The sequence below is a fragment of the Diabrotica virgifera genome, chromosome 5 (assembly GCF_917563875.1).
Source record: "Diabrotica virgifera virgifera chromosome 5, PGI_DIABVI_V3a".
Taxonomy (NCBI): Eukaryota; Metazoa; Arthropoda; class Insecta; order Coleoptera; family Chrysomelidae; genus Diabrotica; species Diabrotica virgifera.
In genome coordinates this window covers 57,095,023-57,115,634 of record NC_065447.1, presented here as the reverse complement: position 1 = coordinate 57,115,634, position 20,612 = coordinate 57,095,023, and the positions used below count along the sequence as shown (strand labels likewise).

General features: G+C 30.8%; 1 protein-coding gene across 1 annotated transcript in view; it reads left to right on the top strand.

Moving 5' to 3' along the window:
- LOC114339015 (uncharacterized) overlaps nt 1-20,612 on the top strand; it is a 77,071-nt gene that overhangs the window by 31,595 nt on the left and 24,864 nt on the right. The window contains exon 2 of the mRNA XM_028289642.2: nt 12,390-12,523. Within this exon, the coding sequence (XP_028145443.2) occupies nt 12,479-12,523 (45 nt within the window). The 5' untranslated portion in view covers nt 12,390-12,478. The remainder of the gene's footprint in view (nt 1-12,389; nt 12,524-20,612) is intronic.

Here is a 20,612-nt window from a genome sequence, read left to right as displayed (position 1 = left end):
GAAGTCGTAAAACGACGAGTTCTGATGTACCTCAAAACTAAAATGAAAAATGTGGCGCCTCGAAATTCATCAGATACCTATGGTGTAATGTTTTTTTTTCACAGAATTCATTGTAGAATCAGAAACTGATTGTGACCCGATGACTTTTTTTTTGTCATATAAATTACTCCGCTCTAATATATATATATATATATATATATATATATATATATATATATATGGATTCCGACTTTAGGAAGCCAAAAACGCTATATCGCACCGGTCATACGAAGCCCGACACCTCCTTACGAAGCCCGCATTCGGGCTTCGTAATTCTTTAATGTTATTTCCCCAAAAAACGTACTTTACACCATCTCTCGATATTTTAACCAAGCTCAGAACATGTGAATACGCTTGGGCTTCATATATATTCGGACAAATTTTAGAAATGTACCATAGGTAGCTCTGAAATCATGATTAACAATACGAAGCCCGGGCTGCTTATGCCTGGAAATATTATCAAAACATACACTCGTAGTTCATGGTATCTACCACCAGTTTGCGCTGCGAAAAAAAGTATATACTCTGTAGAAGTTCAGCAGCGTTAGGAAGCCCACATTGAGCTACCGATTATAAGAAGCCCTGAAGTTTGGCAACGTTTTTGCGTATTCCTCAAAGTACTATTAGCTTGTAAACATTTTTATTATTACCTGGCAATGCACATTTTTTGTATTTTTGGGTCGTTCATCGTCATTAATCTTGTGTACTAAGACTCCCGAGAACAGATTATGGTAATTCTTAGCATTACCTGTACACAGTAAGATACCGACAGAAAAAAGATTTAAAAATTGAATCGCAAAAGAATTATTTATTTTAATTGATACAAATTAATACTTTGTATTACTAATTTACTATTTTAGTTTGTAATAAGCCACAAAATTTGCTACCAAATAGGAAATTAATATGACAAATTAAATTATTGTTTTTTTTTATTTAAAAAAGGTTAATGCCTCGACAACTAATGGCCATTGGCATGGTAGGTACGGTAATTTTTTACAGTTAGGTACCTAGTGTAATGTGTAGTGTGTGTGTGTGTTGAGTAAGTGTCTTGTTACTTTGCAAAGTTGACGTCATTGTCTTTGCAAAGAGACGCTAACTGTATCCAAACATGTGCGGTTCCTCCGGTGAGTACCGATCCCACAAGGACAGAAACTATTTTCATTTATTAATTTATAATAAATGAAACATTTCTGACCCTGATGAGATTCGAACTCACAACCATTCGGATTTTTCGATCCAAAGGTAGGCGCTCTTACCACTCAGTCAAAGACGGGGTTAAAGTTATTATTATTAAATATTACTTTATAAAATTAAAAATAGTCACTCTTATGAATTATGCGTATTATTCTGATTCTGATACGATGAACACTTGTTTGATGGGTCTGAGCCACACAATTGAGGGTTAGGCCAGTGTTTCATTCGTATTTTTGGTATTTGTCAAGGCAACAATACATTATGTAGTGCCATATTGCCAAATATAGAGCTAGATTGTGTAGACCGCTGTTGAACCATATATCCAATTTTTCTGCTTTTATTGATGTATTAATCTAAAAATGCTCAATTTGTGGACTGTGCCACTGTTGCTCTGAGCGCCTCATTTAATACAAATACAAAATATTTAATACAATAATGCATATAGATTTTCCCTTCGAAAAAAATCAAACAATATAGATGTTTTTTAATTTCATTAAGGGAATGGGCACGTAGTTTCTGCTGAAATGCTACTCAAATGGAATTCATTTTTTTTTTCGAATTCTGAGAAAACTAATAATTATTTTTAAAAATTTTAAACTCAGAATTACGTTATTAGCGAGGGCCGAAAGTCCCTGAGAACTTCTATAATGTTTATTTTAATAAGTTACAGGGCTAAAAAACTAAAAGAAAATTTAGTGTGACTTTTAATTTCAAAATATCTCATTCAAAATAAACTTTTTATTTATTGTAAGAGACTTTCGGCCCTCGGTAATAATTTAGTCTTTCATTTTGCGTTTAAATTTTTCAAAAATATTTATTGTTTTTTTTTAGGATTTGAAAAAAAATTAACACAATGTCCGTGGTAATATTTTCCAAATCTTTGTCAGTAGTAAATAGAATATTGACAGCATATTGTCAGTCAGACAGTGACAATTTTAAATATTTGACCTGGCATTGGGAATATTTTCAGTTGTTGATTAAATAATATTGATAATATGTTTAATAAATAATTGATTTAAGACGTGAACTTAATAAAAAGTTATTTATTGTTTATTATTTATGGAAGATCCAAAGCAGAGAATACACCAGGATATATTCAGTGATCCAAGTATTGTGTTGTTACAGATGTTCAAAATTGTAAGCGTTTCATAGTAACAATATATTATTAAAAAATCACTTTATCACTTTTCCTCTGTTCTCGATTGATTATTAGCTTTTGTTGTACAGTAGATAAATTATTACTGAATACATAGGTAGTGAAAAAATTATCAGTAGTAATTGCACAAGAGCTCTGAAATTATCGAATTTTTCCCGAGTGACACTTTGACAGTATTAATTTCACGACCCGAAGGGGAGTGAAATTACGTCAAGTGGCACGAGGGAAACAATTCGATAATAATTTCAGAGATCGAGCTGCAATTTGCTGCGATTATTTCATGAATAAAACTGTTTAAAACCAAAATTTTATTGTAATTTATTTATGTAAGTACAAATTAGTACAATTAAACACACAGTTGTTATAAATATTTGACGATTGAAAGTCATCACTTTTATAAGTTTTAAAACAGTAATTGTCATTAATGTCACTGAATGTATTTTTTCACAGCAACGAAGGGCATCTGACGTAATATTCTTGACGATGAGATATTATCAAAAATGATCAATTTAATTTGTATTTCTGTGGCTTTCTATTGGTCGGAAATATGAAATAATCATATTAATTAACTGAATTAACAATTAAGGCAATTAATTATACTAGTAAAAGTTATCCAAGAACATTCAAAAGCCATCTTTACAGTTAATGATGAAATTGTCAAGTAAAGTTTACATATCCATACCAGTGACAATTTTACTACACGTAATTTGCCGTGTAAAGACAGAAAGAGTGGGGATAGCCTTAAAATATTTGCGAATTATGTACCGATGGCCCTAAGAAATGTTTAATAAACAACATATTAAAAAGTTCTACTCTAGAAGTGGGCACTTAATTTTTTATTAAACAAATGAACTGCGAAATTAGATGTTTCTTTAAATAACCCCGAAAATATAAATTTTAGAAAAAAACTGACTTGACTTGAAAAATTCAGACTATTGAAAAAAACCTAAATATAAGATTAAAATTCTTATAAAATTAAATCTGTAGCTTCTATAATTTTTTATTTATAACGCTAAAGTCACCCTTCTCACAAACATTGGCGCACTGTAAACTAGCGAAGTGCACGGCTGAGTTATTTCAGTGTATTTCTCTAATTAATGGATCAAATAAAATTTTACAAATTGGACAAGAAAGAAGGAAATTAAGAGAAGGAACAAGAAAGGATAGCTTAATTGGAAAGAAGAACAATTAAGCTATCTTATGGTTATAAAAAAAAAAAAATAAAATGTGTGGGCATAAGTACGGTGTGGGCTGAATTTTGTTTAAACATTATTTAAAAATGTGTAACTAATAAAATTTTTCTTATAAAGCTCTCAAATTTGCACAACTTATCTTTCAAACATCTTACTAAACAATGTTTCATTCAAAAAAATGCCAAAAATTTAATTCAAATGATATGACGCAAAAATGCAATTTTTGAAAACTTTTACGTAAGTTTTAAGTAAAAACGTAGTTTACAGAATTACCAGCACTTTAAAACTGTATTACTCAAATTTGAAAAGATTTTTTACAATTTTATAGGTGATTTTTTAAAGCATTTGATGTATTTTTAAAATTTACTCAATAATTTTATTTTAGAAATGAAACTATGAAACTATGAATGAAACTATTCCTTTTTGACAAAAATTAAGAAAGATAACAAAAATGTACCTAATACAAAAACCGAAAATTACCAACTAAAAAATTGTTTATAAAAAGTAATCAAAAATGTTTTCTCTAAAACTTACCTAAAATAAATATAATAATAAGCTTGAACAATAATAAATTTTCAACAAAAAAATATTTTTAGCTCTTAAACATTATGTCTGCGTAACTTCGAACCTATTAATATCTTTTTTATTACCAGTTTTACGAAAAAAGTTATTCTTTATAAAATACTCTGCATCGTATATGATCTCAGATGCAACCATCAAATATCAAATTTTATTAATTTTACATACGAGGTTTTACATACGATTTTACATTTTGACATACGAGGTATGTAAAAAAATATGAATTTCACTCAAGAGTAAAGTACCTTTAGATTTCACAATATCGAAAATTGTTATTAAAAAAAGTTGTTTGGAATTACAAAATATGTTTCACTGTTTAATTACATTCTTCTAAATGAGATATTGTGAACTATAAAGGTATGGTATGTTTAACAGTAAATGGTCGAGTTCAATTAGTTACCACTATAAACATCCTGGAATAACCTATACCTAATAGTATAAAAGGTCCGGTTTCAGGTAAAATTTAAATATGTTTTCTGGTACAATTTCTTTGCTTTATTATGGGATTACCGTCTAGTCAGTGTTAATTGTCAAAAGACCAACTCTGTCTACCTCGGTTGCTTATCGCTCCGGGTGGGTCTTAACAATGGGCCAGGTCAGATAAATTTAATAATATTTACGACCGCACTAATTGAACTCAACCATTTACTGTTGAACAAACCATACTGAACTGTTAAGCAAAAGTCATATTTTTTACATACCTCGTATAAAATTGAAAAAGTTTGATATCTGATGGTTGTTTTTTGGACTTTAGACCAGAATAGAGTATTTTATGAAGAATAACTTTTTTTCGTAAAATTAATAATAAAATAGTTGAAATAATTGAAATAAAATAATGATGATGGGTATCCGTAATTTGAGAAAACATTGAATTTTTTTTTCAATTATAATGATGTAATTATAATAAAACATAGTTTTTAATTCCCAACAACTTTTTATAATACCCATATTTTGATATTCTGGAATATAAAGGTACTTTACTCTTTAACAAAATTCGTATTTTTGACATACCTCGTATAAAATTGATAAAACTTGATATCTGATGATTGGGTTTTAGATTTTAGACTATGCAGAGCAATTTATGAAGAATAAACTTTTTTTCGTAAAATTTGTAATAAAATTGTTTCAAATATGGTTCCTTGCTACGCAGACATAGTGTAGAAGAGCTTCTTTATAAGCATTTTCAAATTGTAATGCCATATTCGGATTCAGCATAATCAAAAACAAAATAGAAACAAAATTCAACGATATTTTTAAAATTATTTTAAATTATATAATTTAACATGATTGTTTGGAATTAAGAACTATATTCTGATATGCAATTTCATCCTTCTAATGGAAAAAAAAAATTTGAAAATTTTTCTAATCAACATTATTTTTAGTTGTTTATTTCAATTATGATACATATAGATATTTGTATAACAAGGGAGGAAAGTGCTTCTTTTCCTCCCGAGAATGAAGTTTACTGCCCGACGCGTAGCGGAGGGCAGTAATCATTCAAGGGAAGAAAAGGCACTTTACTCCCATGTTATACATATGGTTTTTCCACCTTCCTCAAATAACAAGTCATTTTTTCATTTTTGCTTAATTTATTTAGGTATGTAACTAACCAACAAAATTTATTAGAACTAAAACTAATAAGTACGTACAATATAACTGTCAACTGTCAAATATAAGTCAAAATAAAAATGTAAACATTGTTAAATCAAAATAACAATTTACAGTTTTTTACCATTCTGTGAAATACAGAGTGTTTTATAAATAAACGTTAAAATGTATACAAACTTACGTAATAGAAAATAGATATTGTACAGGGCGTCAATAAGTTATATTTTTATGAATGAAATACCATGGTCACTTTTACTTTTCTTCCCTAGGGAGGAAAAGTACAACTTTGCTCCCTACAATCAGGTCCGGAAAAGTATACTTTCGGTAGAGGTAGGTGGAAAACTCTTTTATTATTCATTTTACGAAAAACAGTTATTCTTTATAAAATGTTCTACAGGGTCTAAAACCTAAAATACAACCGTCTAATATCAAATTTTGTCAATTTTATACGAGGTATATAAAAAAAATATGAATTTTCCCAAGAGTACTTAAATAATATACCCTTATTTTTCACAATATTGAAAATTGTGCTTATGTAAAGTTGTTTAGAACTAAAAACCATAATTAACCCGCCAGTGGTCGCTATATGAGATTTTCTCTCACGGTTTCAGAAAATTGCACAGAATTTTTTTTCTGGGAAATTATAAGATCTGTAGTTCCTTCTAGTCTCCTAACTATCCTCCCTCGACAATCTAATAGAATCGTCCGCTTAGATAGTGACTCAGTTGACCTAATATCACCCAATTGTTGAGTCAGCGCGCTTCAAGTGAGACATTCTCTCATCAAGCGACCACCCGCGTTACGAACTGTACATAAAAATTAATTTTATTTTGGCACTTAAAACCTAAAATAATGTAAAAAAAATTGTAATTGTCATCAATCAATTTTTCCAGAGCATTCTTGTTATATTTGTGTGCTGTGCCGTAAATTATCAAGATACGGAGATTGATTAATATTGGTTTAATTCCGATTATTTCTTTTTATTTTATTATATTATTATCTATATTATGTTACATTTTTTTTTCTTATTATTAGTTAATAAAAAAAGTTTAAAAACTGTTTTAAAAACTTTATTTTGTAAAAAAAGGTAAAATTTGGATATGTGAGAGAAAATCTCACGCGCGACCACTCGCGTAACAATCTACCTAGCGACCAATGCCGGGTCGCTAGGTTGGGAATCTATCTTTGGTTGGGAAATAAGCCACAATTAAATTGAAAAAATAATTTTATTCGCGTTTGGACGCCCAAATCGGATGTCGTTGTCAAAATATAAAATATTACTAATATTTACTCGGTAATATTTTGTATTTTGACAAGGACATCCGATTTGGGCGTCGAAACGTTAATAAAATTATTTTTTCAATTTAATTGTGGCTTATTTCCCAATCAAAATAATTATAAAAATGCCACAAGAAAATAGCTTCAGAACAACACTAAAAACCATCTTCCAATATTCCATCCTTCTCATTGAAATATTCTGAACTATAAAGGTACTTTATTCTTGATCGAAATTTATCTTTTTTGACATACCTCGTATAAAATTAATCAAAATTGATATAAGATGGTTGTATTTAAGGTCTTTGGCCATGCAGAACTTTTTACAAAGGATAACTTTTTTTCGTATAATTAATAATAGACCAGTAAGGATCTGTTTTTAGATGGATGTGAGAGGTGGCATTCAGATTTTTGCGGATAAAGTTAGGTGATAACTTCCTTATTAATAATTGATTAATGCTCCGTCTCAAATATGCCCGGAACGTTAATAAAAAAAAAATAAAATATTTAAAAATTTCAAAAAATTTCGTTTTTTTTTTCTAATTTTTTTGCTTATAACTTTAAAACGATTCATTTTGGAACAAAGTCGTATAGGAATAAAACAAAGGTAATTAAATTTTCTATCAGATGCGATTGGTTAAAAATCTCTTAATTAATCACCCTTGCTGCAAAATAGCAATAAATATAAAATAAGGGGGCAAAACAAGCCTGTTATTATTCAATTATTTTCCATCACTTAGGTTACACTTGGAACCTTCCTAATTCGCTTAGAAAATTTTTGTAATGTGCTAAAACCGTACACCAAATTTCATTAAAATTGACTTACTAGATTTTGAATAATGATTTTGCAATCTAAACTTTTTTTAAAAAATTAAAATTTTTTAAAATCTTGCACAACAAAAACTAGTGTATACAAAGATTGGTCAATTTTTTTACATATAAAGAAGCACTCCACCTATCTAATGCACTTTACAGAATTAAAATCGGATTGTTTAAGCAGCCTCAGCAATGTTTTAAAGTTATAAACAATTTTTTGGCTTATAAACAAATTAGTCCTGTGGCCAGGAGGGGGTGCTGCGGGACCTTTATTTAGATGGATTTACCCAAGATTTTTATGTATTTTGTGACCCGTGGAACACGATTTTTTTGGGTAACAGTTGATCCGGATGTCAATAAAATTGTTATAAACAAACAACTTGAGGAATTACATAACATCGATTATTCGCAAAATAAAACACTTTTTTATATTTCTTGGGTAAGTCTAAGCAAAAAATGTTCTTACAAGTTTTTTCGTAGGATGCATAGTTTTCGAGATAAACGCAGTGGAACTTTCAAAAAATCGAAAAAGTGCAATTTTTGAACACGAATAACTTTTGATTAAAAAATAAAATAGCAATTCTGCTGACAGAATTTGAAAGTATAAGGGCCGGTTGTTCGAACGCTAATCAACAATGATCATTATCAAATATTTAATTACTGGCACCAAAACTGTCAATGTCAACTTTGTTTGGGTTGCTGAAAACATAATTAATTACAATTATGAGATTTATTATTAATTATGTTAATAATTATTGTTATATTAATTGATTATAGACTCCACAGACTTTTTAACAACCCAAAAAAAGTTGACATTGACAGTAATTAATTATTTGATAATGATCATTGTTGATTAGCGTTCGAACAACCGGCCCTATATCAAATTATACCGGTTTTAATTATTTGCATTGCTAAAAATTAATTTTTTATTATTAAACAAAGCTATTTGTTTATAAGCCAAAAAATTATTTATAAGTTTAAAACATTGCTGAGGCCCCTTAAATAATCCGATTTTAATTCTGTAAAGTGTATTAGATAGGTAAAGCACCTCTTTAAATGTAAAAAAATTAGACAACTTCTAAATGGTCTACTTTTTGTTCAGAAATATTTTAAAAAATTTGAACTTTTTTAAAAACATTTAAATTGCAAATTTATTATGCAAAATCTATTAGGTCGATTTTAATGAAATTTGGTACACAGTTTAAGTATGTTACAAAGAATTTCCTAAGCGAATTACCAAGGTTCTAAGTACCACCGAAGTGGTTAAAAACATTGAATAACAACAGGCATATTTTGTCCCCTTATTTTGTATTTATTGCTATATTGCAGAAAAGGTAATAAGTTTAGACATTTTTGACCAGTCGGATATCATACAAAATTCAATTATCTTTATTTTATTTCTCTACGACTTTGTTCCAAAACGAATCGTTTTAAAGTTATAAGCAAAGAAACAGAAAAAAATCGACGTTTTTCGAATTTTTAAATATTTTATTTTTTTTATTAATGTTCCGGCCATATTTGAGAAGGAGCATAAGTAAATTATTATTAACGAAGTTATTATCATAATTGAAATAACTGAAAATAATGTTGTATATCCATAATTAAAAAAAATTCAACTTTTTTTTAATTCGAAAGATGAAGTGGCATATTAGAATATAGTTCTTAATTCCAAACAACTTTTCATTACAACAATTTTTAATATTTTGAATAATAAAGCTACTTTACTCTTGAGTAAAATTCATATTTTTTGACATAATATCTCGTATACGGCTTAAAAAAAATGAACTGATGGTTCTATTTTTAATTTAGACCATGCACAACTTTTCACGTTGACGAACAGAACGTCTATAGTCGTCTAATTTCCATTGATGTAATGTGACACAACGTCTATATACGTTGAATTTTTCCCTATTCTACTTTGCAAAATACATAGAGTGTCACAACACTTGCTTATACATTTGACGCAGTGTCCGACAACGTGTTAATTGGACACACTGTACAAAACAATTATTGTTATTGTTTAAACAAATAATAAACAATTAGCGGCAAAATCTGTGAGTAGAACTTTTTACTTTAACATGTATATAAACTAACAAAAAAAGTTTTAGAAAAAGATAATCTTGTTTGAATTGCTCCGAAACAATGCATATTTTCGTTCTATCTTGACTCTTCTAAAATGCTTCGTATAGATTGCTGAATAGAATTGGGCTTCTTTTAACAGGCAATATGACGACTTATATACACATATAAGGATCTCGTAGAACAGTCGTATTATTTAAACGTAAATTAAAACATGGCAACATCGTCGGGCTTCGTATAATGCGTAATCCATATACACTGTGAACGCGTTTATACGAGTGGGCTTCGTAAGACTGTAGGAATAAGACAGTGCTACAATCCCCTTACCCCGTAAACCGCGGGCTTCCATTCATCGGCAGGTTGTAGCGGGCTTCCTATCATTTGTGAGCCATATATATATATATATATATATATATATATATATATATATATATATATATATATATATATATATATATATATATATAATTCTGAATTAAATCAACTCTAGACGGTAGAATCTAACTTTATTTTTTATTTTTATTGTTTAACACATTCGCTGCCCATCAAAAACATTCGGAACACCATACAATTTGCAGTTTTTGATATTTGCCACACATTGCCTTGTTACAACCGTGGCAATGATTTGAAGTATGATTTCCTTTACAAAATATTTTCAACTGATATTTTTTTCGTTTTTGGATAGTAACAGTGATAATTGTTGGTAGATGGTGTTGCTAGACGTAGTTACAGATTTCGGGAGACAAGGTATGGGGCCCATAATTCTTCACACAGCCGAAGAATTAACTTACGGAAACTGAGTCTACTTCCAGTTATTTGGTTATAAATAATCCATGCATTTATTGCTTCCAAGTCAAGAGTATGATAAAACACGTACATAGGCCATCGTCTTGAAGTTGCTTTTGTAGTATAAAGACGCGTCATTTGGTCCTCTACACCATCAATTGCATGTTTGTGTTCACTTGTTCACTTGCATTACGTAGATGATAATTACCCGTATAAAGGTAACCATTTACAATAAACATACATAAATATAATTTTACCCATTCGACACGAATTTGAAAGAAAGGATCGTCGAATTTACCAGAAAACGATAATAACTTACACGGGGCCAATTCGGCCCCTTTAGACATCTATGGTAGATTTGTTAAAAAAACCATTAAATAAATTTAGTAAACAATATTTTTTTTTTAAATAAGGCTTTGTATCAAAATATTAAAAGTCATAAAATATGAAAATATTATTGCCTCAAATAAAAAAACTACAATAACTACGGCTTTCTAGTGTTAAAGTGCAAAAACATAGTAAAATACATCACTTGAGAAAGGCACTCTGCCGAAACAGCTGTAGTGACATTAACTTATAATAAATTTTGTGAAAGTATCGAAAACAAAGGTTTTTAGTATTTTATTGTTAGATACAATGAATTTCCATCAAGTAACGGTCGAATACATCAAATAATATATTGCAACAAACTAGCCCCTTGTGCGGCGTCTATGTAAGGAATGCGTCTGGTCAACCAGCGACACATGCCGTTCCGGGAACCGATACTTAAGTCGCCCTAGTGCCCTAATATGTGCGGTCTTGTGACCGTTGTGTTTATATTTTAAGGTTTGCATATGTGAGTAGACAAACAGACAATATTATTAGTTTCTGTTCTTAGTCACTTAGCGTTTGCTTAGCGTTCAGATTTTGTATGGTAAAGACTAAATACAACGATTGATCATTTATCGTGATTTTCATTATAAACAACCCTAAACCCTGAGATTAGCTATTATTAGTAACATTACATATATAATTGTTCGGTTACCCAATATATTATTTATGTACTGATTCGTCACCTATCGCGTCGCTTGTACCTCTTATAATCTGGTCCCCCTACGTGTAGCTTTGTACCCTTTTATAATATTTTATTTTTTCGGTGTGCTTCTAATACATTTTCCTCTTGGTGTCAATATGATTTGAATGTCGTCACAGTTAATCTTTTTTATTTAACAATAAGCAAAATAATCGTTTTTTTTTATCTTATCTAAGAAAAGGCTTTTCTCCTTCTGATCTTCTTCCCGAATTTTGATTCATATGTGTTTATCGTACTGTACATAGTTTGTGTCCAGGGTATTCCAGTTTCAATTTTATCCAGCGTATTTTTTTTTGTATTCTATTAAAACCATTTATTGTAGTGTATAAAATTACTATGAAGTAAACACTTCCATTGTAAAATAGTATAAAATTTTATTTAATTTTTTAAAAAATATCCAAAATTTATTTATAAATTCAGAACGTTTTTAGTCCTATCAGACGGTGAAAAACATCCATATATCCAGTAATTGAAACTAGCCACAGAATGAGATTAAATGACCCTTAAATTACAAAATTGAAGTTATAAATATTATAAATATTGTGGTACTAGGTCGATGTTAAACGATTACATTTTTTTTTTTTTTTTTTAGGAACAATGAAGTAGGTACTGCTGATTTCTGCTCCTGTATAGACAAATATTAAATGGGTGCCATAAATATATTAATAGAGCGATCCTATAATGGCTCAATTTAATAGATGGTCAGTGCTGAAACTTATTGAAGTGGTAAGTATTGATTTACAATTTAGATCTCGTTAATAATAATAGTCCTTCTTTATACAGTTAGAGCAAGATGGAGTATTACAGGTATTATTTATCCGGATATTATATAGAAGGTAAATAATATGGACAAGGGTGCATCAAAACTGTCTATTAATATTTTCCAAATTTAAGGTATACGACTCTTACTCTATCTAAGGAGAAAATTCACTTATACCAGATACCTATTATCCAGTTTCCAGCTTCGTCGGTCTTCTTCGGCCTTCTTCTCTTCCCTCTTCCCTTGGCGCCCATTTTAAAATTTGTTTTAGCAGCCCGTCGTCGTTCATTCTTTCTACATGACCATACCAGATTAGTTCTCTCCTTTGAATTTCATCTATGATGGTTGACTTGACTCCCATTATATTTCTGATTTGGTCATTTTGTATTCTTTCAAGCCTTGATTTTCTAGCCTGTCTTCTCCAGAAGTCCATTTCCAATGCAAGTAGGCGTCGCTTCAGGATTTTAGTAAGTTACCATGTTTCCCATCCATAAAGCAGTATACTTTTAAATATGGAGTTGAAGATGAGATGTTTTCTTTGATTTGATAATTCTTTTGACCATAGCATCCGGTTTAGGCAACCAATAAGTATTGCGTTTTGTTTCTATTTACAGAGTATCCCTAGTTAAGTCATTACGGTGTACACCAAAAATAGTGGAAACTCTACTGATCATGGGAATCGGATACCAAGATCCGGCAGAGAGAGAAAAGCACAAGACTACAAGGCTCACTCGGTCGTAAACCTGCAAAATCCTTGTACAAAAATGCAGAAACCAACAAATTTAAGAGTTGCGACGTGGAATGTGAGAAGTTTGTTCTCTGCAGGAAAACTGGAAATGTTGAACAAGAAATGAATAGACTAAACATCGATGTTTTAGGAATCAGCGATACACAATAGCCAGGATCTTGGAAATGTTCAACACGAAATGATGGCGTATTTTATTACTCCGGAATCGACAACAACATCCATCGGTACGGAGTTGGAATCATCATTTTAAAGAAATGTAAAAATTCTCTGATTACCTGGACTCCTTACTCAGAACGCTTAATACTAATACAAATTAAAGAAAGACATAACTTAATAAATCTTATTCAAGTCTATGCACCAACAGCAGATAAATATGACGATGAAATAGAACAATTCTACAACGACTTAGAAGAAATGCTGAAAGCAATAAAAAAGTAACAAATTAACATAATAATGGGCGATCTTAATGCCAAGTTCGGTCAAGGTAAGGTAGGAGAACATGTAGGAAAGTATGGACTTGGAAACAGAAACGACAGAGGAGATCGATTGATTCAATTTTGTCAGAGCGAAGACTTCGTAATAATAAACACCCTTTTCAAATTACCTCCTCGGCGATTATATACATGGACATCTCCACAACATACCAAAGAAAAAATAGTAAGAAATCAAATATAAATATAAGTCAATAGACATTCTGATAGCAAGGAGGTATCGTAATGCTGTTAAATGTACTAAGACGTACCCAGGAGCTGATATAGGCTCAGATCATAACCCGGTAGTTACTGTGATAGAGGCGAGACCAAAAAAGATTGGGACACCACACAGAAAGACACTAGATTTAGATAAACTTAGAAACAAAAATATACGACAAGAAACAGGAGAATAAATAAATGAAAACCTCAGTTCAGTGCAACAACAAATTAACGATACAGATAACGTTAACCTAAAATTAAAGTACATAAATACAGCTATACAAACAGCAGGAAAGAAACATCTGACAAAAACAACAACAAAGAACAAGGGGTGGATGACACAGGACATACTAGACTTGATGAAACAAAGAAGAAAAATGAAGAATTACCTAGACAAATACAAAGAAATAGACAAACACATAAAAAAGAATAAAAGAAGCCAAAGAGGCGTGGCTTAAAGAACAGTGTAAAGAAATGGAAACCTATGAGAAAAAGTACGATGCGTTCAATATGCACAAAAAAGTAAAAGAGATAACAGGAAGCATAAAGAAATGCCAAATAGGTAAACTTAAAGAAAAGATGGAAACCTTATTGTAGATCTAGAGAATAAAATAAAAAGATGGACAGAATACCTGAATGAATTATTTGAAGACGATAAAAACAACTTAACTCAGATAATCAATGCAACTGGGCCGACATATTGAAAGAAGAACTAGAATACGCAATAAGAAACGCTAAAATTGGAAAAGCAAATGGACCTGATGAAATCCCTACAGAACTGCTGAAGCTTTTGAATGATAAATCCGTAACCATAATATTGCATATATTCAATACAATATACAGTACTGGTATAATACCGCTAGAATGGTTGCTGTCTACGTTTGTCACCATACCGAAGAAAACTAAGGCAATGCAATGTTCAGATCATCGAACACTCTCCTTGATGAGTCACCTGCTTAAAATATTTCTTAGAGTCATCCACAACCGAATCTATCAAAAACTAGACATCGATATTAATGATACACAGATGGGATTCAGAAAAGGATTAGGTACAAGGGATGCTCTCTTTGCCTTGAAAGTTCTAACACAGAGATGCCTAGATGTTAACCAAGAGGTACACGCCTGCTTTATAGACTTTGAAAAGGCCTTTGACAAAGTACGCCACAGTAAACTCAAAGAAATCCTGGAGAGTAAGAACATTGACACCAGAGACATACAAATAATATTAAATCTGTACTGGAATCAGCGAGCTAATATAAAAATAGAAGACCAAACATCGGACGAAATAGAAATACGTAGAGGGGTACGACAGGGTTGTATATTGTCACCGCTCTTGTTTAATATCTACAGCGAACAAATATGCCAAGAAGCTCTCTCAAATGCAAACGAAGGGATAATAATCAATGGAGAAGTTATCAATAACATTCAATATGCTGACGATACTGTGATAATGGCAAGAACAGCGGAAGATCTACAACATCTAGTTGAAAGTATGAATGAGATATGTAATAACTACGGCATAAGGGTGAACGTCAAAAAAACCAAATACATGACCTTCAGTAAGAATCCAATAAATGACACAAGTATCACAATAAAAGGTACCCAACTTGAAAAAGTAAACGAATACAAATACTTGGGAACCCTTATCAATGAAACAGGTGACCAAAATCACGAGATAAAAAGACGTATTGAAATTGCCAGGTCTACTTTTATAAAAATGAAAAAATTATTTTGTAATCGTGATATTAGTATTTATCTACGAACTAGAATGTTAAAATGCTATGTATTCAATACTTTGCTCTACGGTGTTGAGTCATGGACTCTTAAACAGAGGAATATTAAAAATCTTGGAAGCTTTGAGATGTGGTGCTACCGCCGTATACTAAGAATAAGTTGGGTGGATAAAATTACAAATGAAGAAGTAATACGCAGAATAAATAACGAGCCAGAAGTTCTACTGAATATAAAAAAGAGAAAACTTAAATACTTAGGCCACCTGATGAGAGGACAAAAGTACACATTCCTACAAAATATAATGCAAGGAAAAATCCAAGGACGAAGAAATCCAGGCCGTAGAAGAATGTCCTGGATGAGAAATTTGAGAGAGTGGTTTGTCTGTACCACTAACGAATTGTAAATAAAATTAGAATCGCCCTAATGATATCCAATCTCCGATAGGAGAGGCACTCAAAGAAGAAGAAGACAGAAAGTTTGAAATGGGTGCTCCAACTCTTCATATGTTTGAAATAACCGTCTCGTCATGAGTTCTAAATCTTCCTTATCCGCTGGTACTACGACTTGGTCACCCGCAAAATGTAGCGTAACAATGTTGTATCGTCGTCAAGTTGCATCCCCATTCCTGAACAAGCTCTTCTCCAGTGTTTTAGTGCTTCATTTAAATATATCTTAAATAGTATTCAAGAGAGGCAGCATCCTTGTCGTAATCCTTTTGTTACTGGAAATTTTTTTGATATGGTGTTGTTCAGTTTTATTTTTGATGTAGCTTTATTGTATAATTGTTTGACTGCGGTAATAATCGTACTATTTAAGGAAGATCGTTCAAGAGACTGCCACAGCTTTCTCACAGGAATCCTGTCATATGCTTTTGTGAGAAATCCACATTTTGTGTTAGGTTAAATATGTGGTCTACGCAAAATCTTCCAGCTCTAAAACCTGCTTGCTCTTCAATTGCATGAGGTTCATATTCTTGCTCAATCATTTTTTTTAAGATTTTACCAAACAGTCTGCTAAAGGTACTAGTGACCGAAATACACCTGTAGTTTCCACAAATATATTTTGGGCCTTTTTTGTGAATTGGATTAATCCATGCTTCTTTCCAATTTTTCGGGATTTCTTCCCCATTTAAATATCTTGTGAATAGCACTTTAAGATACCTTATTAGTTTTGGTGTTCCGTGTTTTAGAAGTTCTGCTGGTATGTTCTCCGTCCCGGATGGTTTGTTTTTTTTTTCATGGATTTAAGTACTTGTTTTATTTGTTCTTCTTCCACGTTTACACAAGTAATTGGACTTCGTAAGTCCTAGGTTTTCACCCAAAGTAATCGAAAGTAGAACTGGAAGACGATATTTGAATTTTACGTGTAACTTTGCGTGGATTGATATACGAATTTACTAATGTTGAGTCATTCTTACTAAACTTTGACATTTGTCACCTCATTTGTGATTCTACCCGGTATAATGGCAGAGGAGTTACATTGGCGGTCCTACGGACCGACGGAAAGATTGCCCAGGTCAAATATCTCACCTTAGTACCATCCTTGGATTATCAGCTTTTATTTGACACCTCATTTGTCATTCTACCTGGTATAATGACTAAAGACTGGATTATATGCAAAATGCATATGCATATATATGCTGCATATTTCTCATGTTTTTCATAAATGCATATGCCTTGCATATTTGGAGATTTAAGAGCATATAAATGCATATTTTGATGGGAATTTACTCTACCCCATTTAAAAATAAGGTATATATTAGTAACATCAACATCCATTAAAATAAAATGTGAAAGTAAATATTTTGCTGTTAAGCTCCTTTGTTGTTGTACCCATAAACATAATGGGCGTTATTTATAGCTGCAGGTATCATTATCCGGATATTTAAGATTTATAGACTTCTCAGAATTTACAAATTACCTAAGTAAATACCGATTATATTTTGAATAACATTACAAATATTACCTGTACTTTCTGCTGGTGTCGGCCAACTATGAATTATTCTGGGAAAACCAACCAAAACGAAATTTTAAGGCAGCGTTGCCAATTTAGCTTATTTTATGCTAGATTTGGCATATTTTTGTGTTGTTTAGCTTATTTATTTCTTGTTTAGCATATAGCATATTTTCTAGCATATTAAATAATATAAAAATTATTTAGTAAAAATCGAAAATCTTCTAATTCAGAACAAATTTTTATGTTGGCCTTACAATTACTAAAACAACTTAGGAACTCTCTCACAGGAACTTGAAACTGATATCAGTGAGTCAAATCTGATTCCTAACAAAAAATGTTTAACCATTCACACATACACACCTACATCAGCAAATCCCTTCGCCTTCAATAATGTTTATATTAGTACTTATGTCTGTGGACCATGAGATTACTATTAACTACAGGATCATGTTTCAGCATTTTTTAAAACAAATAATTTATCTGTACTGGGTTATGCTTGCTATAGGGATTTTTTATTAGTTGATAATGGAATACCTACTGTTGAACTGATCATTCCATCATTCTTGTGAGGTTTGGCAAATACTATATTGGTCGAGTTGGCAACACTGTTTTAAGGGTAGGATAGATTATTTTATTTTATGAATGGTTAGTCTTAAATCAATCGCCGATTATTCAACTTTTGTGATTGCAAGTTATTGACTATACTGTGTAAAAAAATCATTTTATTATTATTGTGAAAATGCCTAAAGTAGCAAGGGAAAAATCAAGTCTTCTCAGAAGTTGGATTGGAAGTAACAATCATCTAAAAGTTATCGACAGTGAAAGTATGTTTTGCACCATTTGTGATAAAAAGGTAAGTTCTCCACTTCAATAGATTTTTAAACTTATCAAACTTCTTTGCACATCTATGTGTCTGTCTATTCTAAAATGACAAACCGTCCCATTTCTTCAAAAACTGTTTTTTAAAGTTCGCAACGGTTTGGCTTATACAGAGCGAGGTGTTGAGAGTGGCCCACCCTGTATACTACGGTACACTGACTGTACTTTATTGTTTGACGATTTCAATTTCACTTTGAGAAATAAAAAAAAATTGGGGGAGGTTTAAAAAGTTTGATCATTTTAATGTAGGTATCTATTTACGAAAACATCTAAAACATCATTATCATTATATTCCAGATTCCATGTCAAAAGAAATTCCAAGTAGTTCAACACATAAAAACTTCACTTCACCAAACTAAGCTATCAAAAAATGATAATAAACCTCGCCAGCAGATTCTACAGAACAGTTTGCAGATTCAGAATACGTCAGTTGGGCAAGAAACCTTTGCAAAGGATTTATGCCATTTTTTTTTGAACTGCAATATCCCTCTGCACAAGTTAGAACATAAATCGTGTCAAAACTTTTTAAAAACTTATTGCAAGATTAAAGATAAACCAGCTCAAATACCAAGTTCTTCAACTCTTCGGAAAAAATATGTCAGTGCATGTTACAAAGATGTGATGACGAGTATTAAAAATCAGTTAAAAGCCGATTATCTTTGGATTTCCGTCGACGAAACAACGGATACAAAGGGTCGACAAATTGCGAATCTAATTGTTGGAGTTCTTAACGACTCTGGCGATTTTAAAAACTCATACTTAATTAGTGTAAAATGTTTGGAAAAAACAAACTATGCTACAATAGCTAGATTTGTTAACGAATCCCTAACAAATTTTTTTTTACCTGATCAAGTACCATTTGAAAAAATATTATTAATGCTTAGTGATGCCGCCTCATATATGATGAAAGCTGCATCCAATCTTAAAATCTTTTTCCCTAATTTAATTCACTGTACATGTTTGGCGCACGGCCTAAACAGAGTTGCAGAGAAAGTTAGAATTGAATTTCCCAATGTAAACACCTTAATAAATAATGTAAAAAAAGTATTTCTGAAAGCACCACTACGTGTACAGGTATATAGGGAGATGCTTCCCGATATTCCTTTACCACCAGAACCAGTATTAACCAGATGGGGAACTTGGCTTAAAAGTGCTATATTTTTATCTGAACACTACGACGACATCAAAAGCGTTATTTCAAGTTTTGATCCGACTTGTACCGCTATTGATAACTGTCAAAATATTTTTAAAGAAAAGTCTATTAAAAATCAATTGTTGTATATAAAATCGAATTTCGATATCATTGAAAGTTCAATTACAAAATTAGAGGCTCAAAATTTATGTCTTCACAATAGTATGTCTATTGTTGATTCGGTTAAACAGAAAATAACAAATCTGAATGGGGAAATTGGAGTAAAAATTAAAGATAAACTTGATGACGTTTTAAACAAAAATGAGGGTTTCACTTTATTGCGTTCAATAAATAATATAATCAATTTTGGAAACTTCGATGAAAATATTAATATGGATCCGTCTCTAATAGCAAAGTTTAAATATGCCCCAATTACATCTTGTGACGTTGAGAGATCTTTTTCTGCCTATAAACAAATATTAACAGATAGAAGACATAATATTAGTTTAGAAAATATGAATCAATATATGATTATTTATTGTAACAATAAAAATATGTAAATTTGTTTTATTGTACTCTTTTTATAATATTAGTTTAGAAAATATGAATCAATATTGTAACAATAAAAATATGTACATTTATTTTATTGTACTCTTATTTATCTTGTGGTCAAAATAAAATATTTTGCCGTTTTATTTGTCACAAAACCTGAAGTTAAAAAAATATATTAAGAAATAATAATACAATTTGGTTTAAATTCAAACCTATTTATTTATTTTTATTATTTTTTATTTATTTATGTATTTAACGTAAACCATAAAATTATTCATATAAAAATAAGTGCATATATAAATGCATATTTGCATGTTAATTGTGCATATTCAGCTTGTTTTAAAATGCATATTGCATGCATA